This window comes from Camelus dromedarius, chromosome 8, assembly GCF_036321535.1.
Source record: "Camelus dromedarius isolate mCamDro1 chromosome 8, mCamDro1.pat, whole genome shotgun sequence".
NCBI classification, from domain to species: domain Eukaryota; kingdom Metazoa; phylum Chordata; class Mammalia; order Artiodactyla; family Camelidae; genus Camelus; species Camelus dromedarius.
This window is the reverse complement of record NC_087443.1, coordinates 49,740,102-49,752,563: the sequence shown is the minus strand read 5'-3', so window position 1 is coordinate 49,752,563 and position 12,462 is coordinate 49,740,102. Positions and strand designations below refer to the sequence as shown.

Below are 12,462 nucleotides of genomic sequence, written 5' to 3'. Positions count from 1 at the left end.
AGGACAGTCAAGTTCCCTCCATTCTCCTGTGCTTTTAAATATTAGAAAATCAAGACCAGGATTGTCTGCCCAGCCTGAATGACCAGATCATATCTCAGAAATGGTTGTATCACCCTAGACCACACTGTCCAATATAGTGGCCACTAGCTACACGTGCCTATTTAAATTTAAACTAGTTAAAATTAAATGAAATTAGAAATTCACTTCCTCATTTTAAGTACCACTGGCTAGTGGCTCCCATCTCAAACAGTGCCAAACAGAACATTTCCATCCTCACAGGAAGTTTTTGGGTCAGTGCCGCCCTGGAACCTTCTGCATTTGCCTCTAGAACTCACAGTGCTGGAACTTTATGGAGGAGGGGGAAATCACTGAGACGTGGTTCTCAGAATGTGGTCCAATCATCTCTACCAGAACAAACTAGGAGTTTGGTTAAAAGTGAAAATCTCCAAGCTCCCCAATCTTAACAAAGATATCCAGCTATTATTAGGTCAGAGGATACATCTTTAATAAGCTTCCCAAGTGATTCTGATGAAAACTAGACTTTGGGAGCTACGATAGGGCAGGAGTTGGGTGGGGGACACAGTTTACAGCAGCCCTTTAATGTGCACACGGACCCCCCTGGGTCTTATTATAGGGCACACCGGGGTGGGGCCTGGGAATCTGCATTCTCACAGGCTCCCAGATGATGTGAGTGTTGCCTGTAGCCAAGGCTTTACCCATGTGTCTGTTCATCTCTCCAAGGCATAAAGGCTGCCATTCTATCCCCTGAAAGATGTCTACCTGTTGTATATTTGGGTACCACTGTGGTAACCAAAGGCTGACCGTGTAACAGTTCCTGAGGGCCTTCCTCCCAGAGAGACCCCGAGGGGCTGACCGTACACACTGCTGAGCATGGAAGGGAGACCTAAGTGGGCTTTTCCCTCCATTCCTATTGCCCTGTATGAGCCGCCAAAATCGTTTTTGACTTTCATAGTTCAAGTCAAATCATTGGCATCCTCACTGGAAGAAAGCTTCTGATTTCAACATTCCTTCTGTCACTTAGTCAACACACCTCCCTCCAACCTGCCTTCTCGCTACACCAAAGAAGTAGGGAAGGACTGTGACCGTGTTCAGAGGTAACAAGATTGCACTGAACTGCAAGGCAGTAAAAGTGACACCTTCCAAAGCACACAGAGACATACTCAAACCAAACAGCAAACAACCTTTATCACAACGCTATAAACATTAAGAGTTTCGGTGTTGAAGCTAGAGAGCCTCTAGACTGAGTGGTCAGTTTCCTCTTTCAACACCCTTCAGTCTCTTAGACATCATTATCATTCTCACTCTTCATTTAATAAGAATCCAGAAGTCACCACTCCTTGGCGAAGTGATTATATTTCACTCGTATGATTAGCTATTGCTTCATCTCAATGCAGTATTGACTATAATATTTAAGAATCTAATTCACATTTCCAAGGCCTGCATAATTAGACACATTAGAAACCATATACTATTCTCCCCACCTCTCCTACTGCCTCTGTTCATTACTAGAGAACAGCCATCTGGCTTAAGGTTACACTGGCAAGATCTGGTCAAAAAAGCTCTGTTTAAATCACTATAAGAAGTCTACCCTCTAATGTTTCACTTTATAATTTGTTGGAGGGAAATGAAAATACCACATCTTTGGTACAAGTGCTTAACCTGGACATTGACAAGAGTTTTTTATGGGTTTCACATCACTATATCTTTAATTTTTTTTAGTTAATGCATTTAACATTTGAAAAACACAAGAAAATGAAATTCAAAAAATATTTGCATAGAAAACGGTCATGAAATAGATGTACAAACTGAACTTACTTTGCTTTGCAGATATTCTTGGTATTCTACATTGTATTTCTTTAAAAGGTCCTTTTTCAATTCATCTGTTCTTGGGAATGCAACCTCCTTCAGTTTCTTTAAAAAAATACATATATACATAGTGATTAGTGGGATGGTCAGTATAGTCTTTCAGATCGTCAGCTGAAAAAGAAAAATAGCTGGTATGTGTGTCAGAAATCAAGACACGTGTAACCAAAAATGATGGTGAAAAAAAAATCAGCCTTTTCTGGTGCTCCAAAATATAACTTTTCAGTAGAGGAGAGAAAAAAGTATCCCCTTCGTAAAACCTTTATTAACTCCACTGGTTAGATACGCATTTTGATTAGGGCGGTACCTCCGTGTTAGGTAGTGGGTTTGCAACTGCACATCCATGTAAATTATATGGCATTAGAGTTAGAAAGGACATCGGAGAACAGGGTAGGTGGAAATCCCAGGCTTGACAGACTGTAAAAAGCAGCTGAGGCACCTTTCATAAAAATGTAGCTTTCCAAGCCTAATCCCAGATCTACTGAATCAACATGTTTAGAGAAGGGACTGGGGAATCTGGATCTCAAACAACTTCCCAGTGATTCTTAGTGGAGGAGAATCTGACACAGGAAGCACCATCCCCTTCTGCAGAGATGAGGAAGCAAAGGCTGAGAGAGCCCGAAAGGCTTGCCCGGTGTCATACACCTAGCTAGTCCCCCTGTAAAAGACTAAAACCCAGATCTCCTAACTTTGGCCAAGCTCTTCCACTAAAATTTCTCTGCTCTTCATCTTTTGTCATCCATCCATCAATTTATCCATTTATTCAACAAGCACAGAGAAAATGTCTATGGTTTTGGAGGATTTTTCCCCTCCCCTACAAGTAAAAATAAGAATAACCCTAAATTAGAGTAAAAGAGACACCTTGGTAGCCTAAGACCTTTGGTTTCCATACAGAACTTTCTGAGAGTAAGTGAATGAGAGAACTGAAGGGAAATGCTACCAAAAGACCTGACAGTGAATGACCCATCAGATGGTGTATGGAAATTAAGAAATGTAGATGACCACTCGACAAAATGTGTGTCCCACTTACAGGCAGCCTCAGGTCTGATACGAGTGGTAAAAAAGCCTTTATTCTATTTTGTGGTGAAGTACATTTTGAGAGTTATTTAAAATTTCATGCTGTGATTGGCTTTGCATATACTGTTTTTGCTTCCATCACATAAAATCAACCCAAAGTATTTAAGACAAGTAAATGGAAAACATCTTTTCAATATTATTTTTAAAAATATATTCTTAGTTAACAATATTTGATACTATATATGTAGCAAAGGTTGATGATAAATAAATGTATTTCAACAACCTTCCTTTTCCTTTGGAATATTTCAGGCCACCCACTAAACACTTCATTGTCTCTTAGGCTAGTACTATGAGAAGCAAGTAATTAGAACTTTGTGGCTACCTTCATAATCAACACTGATTTTCAAACAGGTGCTGGGTTCAGGACTGTATGGAATAATCAAAATCAGCCAAAAAGACTGTCTTGAATACATATGGGGAGGTAGACAGCCATTCTCTCCATCTGGGAGGCATTATGAGATAATTCCTCCTTCATATGTATTGAGTACTTTCTTAATTTTTTTTCTTTTCTTTTTTCCCCCAGTTTCAAGCAGACCTCCCACAGTAATGGTGATTCAAGGTCTAAGAAGCGATTGAAACATCATAGCTAATGGAATGAATTTTTTTGCTCTCAAATTCTTGAGAGGATGAGACAGAGGGGAAAGGAAGGGAGTGGATCAATAATGGATACTCATGGAGCATTTGGTCCCTCCAGGGGAGAGTCGATCCCACAGTACCTTCATAATATCCTGCTTTTCGGGTACTGCACACTGCTGGTAATCTCGATGGTTGGGAAGCTTTTCTACAAACAAACTAGAGAAAGAGAAAACATATCCTTAGTATTATACGACAGAAAAAGCTCAGTGAGGATTTCTGAGAATGAACCTCCTTTGCAAGAAGGACATGGTTAATGACATTGTTTAACCTATATTCTTTCCATCTGCATTGCCATCAAAGGTTGGCATTATAGGATAGTTAAGCTCAGCAAACTAAGCACTGAGGTTAAGAGAGTTAAGGTCAGGTTGCTACCTGAATAGACCACTTCACTTTGGTTTTTCTCTGGTCCTGGGCACTTAATCCCATGAGAGCACCATTTTCCTTACATGTACTGCTGGCAACACTGATGAGCATGTGAAACGTAAGAGCTTGGAAGGACAGATGTAATCCCTTCTCACCACTGAAACAGACTTGAAGGACCACTGATGAATCAGTAGTGACGGGGTACATACATTAAACATTCTTGCATGAAAATTCATAACTAAGAGAAACGACAGCCAGAACCCCTAACGCATTAGGAGGTGATAATTCAGAGTTAATTATTTTTCATTACCTTTTGATTAATCAATGTGATTTTTTCAATTAAAACAAAAATAAGGGGTTTGGCTCAGATGAAGTAATTTTTGGTAACAGGAGATTCTCTCAATCAGTAAGCTGGCAAATTGGTAGGGAAAATCCAATCCCATTTCTGTTATCTCAAACCAGGATATGTTATTAACAAATATCTAGCTAATGTGAAATGTGGTATTTTTACATGGCTATTTTGGTGTAATGACTTTCACTCAACATTTTGGAAGCTCTTCTATACGTGCAATTCTTACACAGCTGAATAGTTGCGTTAAAAAAATACTAACTACAATGTGAAACCGACTACTACACACGACCCACGAATCAGTTCTTTCCTGTGATCACCAACTTATCTCCTAGTCTCAACCCATCAAATCAAATTTTAAAACTGTAAATGGCATGTCCCAAGTTCTTCAGATGGAGCTACAATATGACTTCTGCCCTCATAAAGCTTGCATTGTGGAAAGAGAATGACACAAAACAAGAAATTTTTTTTGTGAAGAGAGAGAAGGGGGCACAGGTTACTGGGTTGGCCTGTTGAGAGGCGTTTGATATACACGAGCCTTAACCTGGTCCCTGATCTTCTTCCATCCCTAAGCCTCAGAGATGGTTTAAGGATGCCTTTGAGGACATTGCTTGGTAACTTAAAAACCTGGACGTTTGACGCTTTTGGAACCTGCGAAATCGGTCTGAATAAGAAAACATGCCTGGCATCCAAGCTGTCTCACCAAAATACCCTGTAAATATTTTTTTTCCAATTTTCTCCAAGTCCTCCAAAGTAAAACACTTACGTTATAAATTTATTATAAAGAACATAGGCATTTTCCAAGTTTCCTTCTTCCATATACACGGACGCCATCCTCTCCATTTCTACTCCGGATCGAAAGTAGCGGCGTGGAGTGATATCTTCACTGATGGTAATGTTACAACCCAGCTTGCTTAGGGCGCGGACTCGCTCTTCCGGACTGAGGGAAACATCTGTATGGTCAGGCATTGCAGCCAGCTTTTTCTGCAGAGCAAAATTTGAAACTCTGGTTTTAATAGGAAATGAACATGATTGAAATTAAAGATGTATTTTCTGTATTAAATACCAGACATCAGTACCTAAGGAAAAATTTTCGTAAGAGTTAATGTGATAAAAAGTGATGTCTTTTTGCTTAAACATGTAGTCTACACACCAAAAAGACACACATCTCCAGGGTAAACATACCCTTTTACTGGAATAGGACTTCTTGTAGGTTTCAGCTACAATCATGTGGCAGGTCCTGGGCATGTACATGTTTTAGGTCATTTTAGGTCAAATATCATTTGACCCTACATTCTCATGAAAGCAGGCCAAGAGATGGATTCCTGCCAGGGTAGGAATCATGTCATTGTACTTGAAGGGTCTCCAAGAGATGATCTGGATTCCAAGTTACTATAAGGATTCAATCCTATTCTGGAATACATCTGGTTTAAAATAAGCTTTCAGGGCCTCCCTGCATCTTTATCAAGTGAATAAAACCCCACCAGGAAGTCCTGGAGCAGCCTTTTGAAGCATATAGACACCTCCTACTTTTTGCTTTTTTTAACATAAAGAGACTCTTGGCTCCCCACATAACAGTGATTACACTTTTAATTAGTCCCTGACTGAGAAAATAATGATAATAATTACTAAGAAAAAGCCAATGATATTAATTACTACGTCTGTATTTTATTTAAAAAAAAAACAGCATCTATGCACATTCAGAAAAACACAGAATGTATACATTCAGGATAATTATTCAATTATTCAATTAAAAGTCAGTGTTTCTAAGAAGCCAAAAAGTCAACGTTTTTTTGTTTTTTTTTTTTCTGTTAAAGGCCATACAGCAAGTATCTTAGGCTCTGTGGGACAGAGTCTCTGTGTCAGGACTCAGCTCTGCTGGTGTGAACACAGCCATAAACAACACTTAAACAGTCCTGGCTGTGTTCCCCAAATCTTTGTTTACAAAAACAAACCAGTGAATGTGGCCCTCAGACCATAGTTTGCTGAGCGCTGCTTTTGACCAGTGCTTCTCACAGGATGGTCTCTGTACCAGCAACATTGGCAGCAAGCAGAAATTCCTTAAAAATGCAAATTCCTGACAGACGTCAGCTCAGATCTACAGGCCCAGGATTCCTAGATGTGGGCTTGGAGAACCAATGTTTTAACTAGGGCTCCCCGAGGCACCTTTGCCTTTGACAGTTTGAGAACCATGGCTCTGACCAGTCTGCCATCCTCTGATGATCCAGACAGAGCAAATTCAGCTTCCCAAGGACCCCTCAGTCACTCAAGGGCAGGTTGCAAGTTTGACCAGAGTATGGGTGGAACATTTGAGTAAGATCAGCAGAAAGGTCAAAAAGAAATCCAGGTAGACATAATTTTTGTCAGGCCATGAATTGCTGGACCAACCTTCAGAGACAGAATGTGGTGAATTAAACATGTGCCATTTTTCCAATGCCATTTGGTCGACGTTGATGGTAATTTTATAGCAGGCAGAACTCTAGAGACCTGGCATGATTTTTGTTTCTGAAGGTTTAATATAGAACCAGGGAGCCATTCACATGGTTCTCAAGGCCCCATGAAGTCAGAAGCAGGCCATCCCTCTTGTACCGTCTATTACTGTTTTGCTCTGGCCTGGAGCCATGTGGGTGAGTCCTCCTCCCTGTCTCTTTCTCCCCAAGGAAGCTCTCAGGGCCTGGGCTTCCTCATGCTGAAGGTCTCCAGCTATTCCTCTTCTGCTTGGATGAGGAAGTCCGTTCAGTTTAGAGCAGAAGGGATAAGAAGACTTACCAGTCACCCACGTTCTCTAGGTCCAAGTTAAAAGGAATAAGGGCATCCTTGATTTTGATCCTTCTCTGGCATCTTAAACCTATTTCCACTTGGTCCCGAATTCTGAGATCAGACAGGTGTGACTGGTGGCAACACCAACACTCAGATTCTTCCTAAGTGATTTCATCTTAAAGTCAAGCACACTTCCTTCTATCCAAATCCTGTTGTGCTGCTCTTCAAATTCCCTGAAAGCCTTTCTAATTTTAGAGAAGCTGTTGGAAGCTTCTCCTCAGAGCTTGTGAACGCTGCACCTCAAGCCTGAGTACACACCGCCTTTTCCTACTGAGAAGCCTCCGACACCACAGCAATACAGCCACATTGTCCAGGCACACTCAGCTGTAGAGCTGGACGGCACTAAATGAAAAATACTGTTATTTGGCCACAGATAAATGCTTCAAAGACATCAGAGAGTGACTGGAAAAAATTCTGTGGAAATTAGGGTATTTTCTAAAGGGATGGATTCCCAGCCTCCTATGTGCACAAAAGTAACTAGTCCACTTTGTATTACTATAGAGTCTACACTGAGTTATAATTACTTGTGTACAAGTATTTTTGATTCCTTGTGAACTCTATGAGGGAAAGGAATCATTTTACATTCATCTCTGTCCTCTGGAGTGTAGTATATTCTAGTATATTCCCTGCAACACAAATGGTAATCAGGAAACGTATCAAATAAATGAGGAAGGGAGCAACACGATTATAATTAGATTATCTTTTGACCTGAAGATAAAAATAAGATTTCTTTTCCCTTTACAGGAATGGTGCTACCCTTTCTAAATTTAAAATTGATTTCAGAGCTACACTGGGAAACAGCCTAAAGTCTTCATCGATCTATAATGTTTTATTTGCATAAGAGCTTCTTGCATGTAAATAAAATTTTCCAGATGAAAAAGCCTTAGTGTTCCTTTTTACAATGACATGCCCATTAAAATCTTAATTATTCCTACATAGCATTCTAGTAAACCACACAAGGCACTCCATAAGGATCCTCTCTTCCTCTGCAGAGATGGCAATAGGACAGCCTTTATCATCCCAGTGCCTTGACAACAGGGGGTCAGAAAGTGAAAAGTTCTGACAATTTTTGGTTCCTCAAACATACCCTCAAAACAACTGAGCATCTGTGAAGAACTTTCTCAGAAGAGAGTGAACACTGAGTCATAACCTGTTTCAGAGCAAGACCAGGCCCTCCATTTCTTTATGTGCTGGTGCTCAGCATTGTGCATATAGGGTATCCAGTATACTGCTGCTCCCTGGGCTGCCCCTCCAGGCTGCAGTGAGTGGGGCTGGGAGGGTTGTCAGGATGAGAGGAATGGTGATGACAGCTTTTGTTTACCAAGCCCCAGCAATAGGCTGGGAACCTTAAAAGTATAGTTTCCAAAAGTCTTAAGACACAGAGTATAAAAACAGGGCCATGGAGATTACATAATGTTCCTGTATTCAAAAAGACAGATCTGGGACACAGAATAAGCCCATGGGATCCCAAGGCCCCTGTTATTTCCTCTCCAGCACATTCATTCTTCTAAGATGTAGCTGGAGAACATGGGTACCATTCTGGGCTGCGAGGGGAAAAGATGAGAAAGACAAGAGTTTCAAGTGTGCAGACATTTACACAAGGGTCCCAAAGCAATACCTAGATGTTGAATATAAAATGTTTTCCTCCGTCATTACCACACAAGGTAAGCCTCCAATTTCTGTCCGTAAAGCAGCTGACGCACAAAGAAGTTGAAGGACCTGCTATAATATCAGCTCTGAAATTCTCTTCTCTGGTGTTGTGCTAAAGGACTACACTCCTGGAACCAGATGAATTAAAATTTTAACACATGTACGGGGAAAAAAAAGAACTATTTTTAATTCTAGCAAAGATGGTTTTATTAGTCACTTCCTCAAAGGAGGGGACCACACAGATGGATGAAAACGGCAAAGGCTCAACTTCACGAAGTAATTGTGACACATTTCACATTCGGTGTTTCTGTTCTTCTTTTGGGGTTTTTGAACCATATGTAAAATATCGGTTGGTGTCACCTACCAGAGAATTCACAGTTAGTGGCTGATCCATGTTGTCCTGTCTCCAAGATGAAGGTATTCGCTGCTCCTTCTCAATCACTTCATCTGTTTCCAAGACAAAAAGCAGAAGGAAGGTTATTTCTTGAAAACTCAAGTCTCAAATCCCAAACCCCAGGGTTAGTTCTGCCCCAGAAAAATATGAACAAATTGAAACAACTTACACAATCTGAGTTTTTAGAGAGACTAATGGAAATCTCTTCCCGAAAATACAAAACTGCAGGTGGTTATAAGGTTTCCTGAAGCAGACTTTTAAAGGTGGAGGTGTCAAGGGAATTAATTATTTCCTAGTAGCCAGTATGAACCTGCTGAGTGTTATCTTACTTAGAACACTATGCAAGGTAATACAGTGGCTTTAGTTTCTTCAAAAGGAGAAAGACCATTTTGATTGAAAGCATGGACTCTTCGGCCTGGAGACAGTCTGGGTTTAAAGTAAGTCCTAGTACCTGGGAAGGTGGAATTCTAAGATGGCGCTGTGATTTCTGCCCCTTCGTGTTCATGGGTTTATGGAATCCCCTCCCCTTGAGTGTGGACAAGACCTGTAACTGGCTTCTACTCTCAGCAGAACATAGCAAAGGTGAGGAGATATTACTCCCATGCTTATATTCTGTCACATGGCAAAGATGAAGAGATTTTGCAGCTATATTGAGGTCCCTCATCATTTGACATTAAATTAATCAGGACAAGATTATCCTGAGTGGGCCTGACTTAATCAGGTGAGGCCTTTCAAAGAAAGGGACACTCTCCTGTGGGCCTTTAAGACTCAACTACCATGAGTTCCACAGCTGCAGCAAGATGAATTCTGCCAAGAATGACATGTACTTGGAAGAGGATCCCAAGCCTCATATCAGATCCTTACCCTGGTCGACACTGCCACTGCTGCCTTGTGGGACTCTGAGCGGAGGACCTAATTACGCTGTGTCTAGACTCCCGACCCACAGAACTGTGAGATCATAAGTGTACGAACAATCACTCTAGCTGTGTAACTGCAGGCAAATCTATAGACTTTCTGTGCATCTGAAAAAGGGGGGAAATCACAGGACCTATGTCATGTAGTTGTGATAAGGATTGAATGACTTAGCATATAAAGTGCTCAGAACAGTTTTGAGCCTATAGTAAATATCATATCAATATCAGCTATTATTAGAATCTTGATTTCACAATTGAGGAAATTAAGGCTCAGAGATGTTAAACGAATGTACCCAAGTTCAGATAACCCCTCAATTAATGTTAGTCTCCTTCTTTTTCATGCTAGTTTAGGTCAAGCTCTGCATGATCACTTTCCGCTTCTAAATTTATCTTGGCCTTTAAACTCCACTTATCACTTGGGTGACGCTGGACACCCATTCTCCTCAGTTCCCCATTTACGAAATGAGGAGGTTATGCTATCTTCTTTAAAGTTACAACATTCTGTGATTCTAGGAATCTCAGAAGATCATTCAATCCTTCTTTGCTGTTTTCTGGCCTGAATCCATGGCTGAAGAACTTTTCAAAGAAAGTCACTTAGTGTGTTCTAATCTTTTAAATGTTTTCCCTTCCTCCTCTCTAGTGATGCCTGGAGTAAACACCGAGCTTGAGGCCTGCAGGCTGTAGAAATGTCCAAGAAAGAAATGACCTGCAGAGAGCCCCAGTCACAGTATAGTTTAAAACCCAAATTCATGCTGGAACCTCTGAAGGTAGGCAATTCCATTTGAGAAATTATCATGTCTCAGTGAGAAGAAACCAGGAAAAAAAAAAATTCAAAGAGCTGAAGAGACAGAACAGAGGCTTATGGAAAATTTGAGGCAGGGTGGGGAGAGAATGAGCCAGGGAAATACCCATGAGTCATTGATTAGGGTCTCCTAAAAGCCAAGAATTAATTCTTTTAGGGGTTACTCAGATCTGTAAACAGAGAACAAATAATTTTAAAAGTTAGTAACATTAGAACAGTGGTTCTAAAAATTGTATACACCTGAGGCTTGTTTAAAATGCAGATTCCTGGAACACAAAAGGATTCTGAATCCATGGTTATTAGGATGTGATCCAGATGGTTCTGATGCATGAGACTTTCAGACAACGCTTTGAGAGACACTGCATTGGAGAATGGATCATCAAGATTCTTAGCTGCAAGCAAAGACACTGACTCTCAAATTCATAGAATGATCATGGCAAGATCACAAATTTCCAAGAAGGCCAGAGAAATTGGGCTTGGAGGCTACATACTCAGGATCATCACCCCAAATCCCACTGTTCTGCTGCCTGTCACTGACAGGTGGGGGGCCTGCATCTTCCACCACCAACACCAGCTGCCGTCCTGGAAACCACCTGGGGAGCCACCGCATTTTTTTATGTCACTAGTGTCTATTTCAAAATACAAGATGGAGGTGCCTGACTGGCAGAGCACAGCCTAGGTCACATGCCCATAGTCAGGCTGCAAAAGTGGTTAAAAACTCAATTATCTAGCATGTTACATTTCCAGAGGAATCAAGAGTGGGATGTGCCCAGTGAGAAAAAGTAGATTCAGGGCTGGGTGCCCCAAAAAATGGTTAAGTGTGTGCAAAAATCAAACTTCTCTGTAATGAACTTCTAAATGTCTCAAATGTTTAGTTCAATATATCTTAAATACAGGAATTTACTAAATTGCTACAGATGAAAATCAACCACTGTCAACTCCCACATAAATTTATTTCTAATTCAGAAATGGAAACTAACTCCCCTCAAATCTAAGATGAAAGTTGGTAGACTGGTTGGTCAAATGCTTCTTTTGGACCATTGACAACTCAATGGCAGTAGTCCTGTATTTTTTTTTATTTTAATGGCAGTACTGGGGATTGAACCCAGGATCTTGTGCATGCCAAGCACATGCTCTACCACTGAGCTATTACCCTCCCTCAGGTCCTGTCTTAATTCCTTTATTGTTTAATCTTCAGTCCTAGTACTTATCTGTTGCAATATAAACAATTACGAAAGCCAGCACAAACAGGTTATGTTCTCAAGACCAGTAGCTGTCAACAGCTTGGATGTGAGTCCTGGCTCCTTGCTACTTGCTAGTCACCCTAACTGGACCCTCCCAGGCTCAGTTTCCTCATTCACAACCGGGCTTATCACCACAGCCTCACTTCATTGATTCAGAGTGGTTTACAACTAACTGAAAACATTCCCTGGGAATGCCTGGTTTACTCTCAACCTGCTTTTTAATCTCCGCCCCCCGTGGAGCCCACATGGGAACTACAGCCCTGAGACACCGTTAACGTGCAGTATACTCCTGGAAAGCTCCTTTTGCTTTAGAGCTCCGGTTGTCCTGC

General features: G+C 41.0%; 1 protein-coding gene across 4 annotated transcripts in view; it reads right to left on the bottom strand.

The window, feature by feature from the left end:
• Window positions 1-12,462, bottom strand: part of STAMBPL1 (STAM binding protein like 1) — a 58,431-nt gene that overhangs the window by 28,464 nt on the left and 17,505 nt on the right. For all 4 annotated transcript variants that reach the window (XM_031461354.2, XM_031461355.2, XM_064488191.1 and 1 more), the window contains exons 2-5: window positions 9,144-9,226; window positions 5,076-5,293; window positions 3,678-3,753; window positions 1,837-1,932 (exon numbers count right to left, since the gene is read on the bottom strand). In XM_031461354.2, the coding sequence (XP_031317214.1) occupies window positions 1,837-1,932; window positions 3,678-3,753; window positions 5,076-5,293; window positions 9,144-9,173 (420 nt within the window). In that variant the 5' untranslated portion in view covers window positions 9,174-9,226. The remainder of the gene's footprint in view (window positions 1-1,836; window positions 1,933-3,677; window positions 3,754-5,075; window positions 5,294-9,143; window positions 9,227-12,462) is intronic.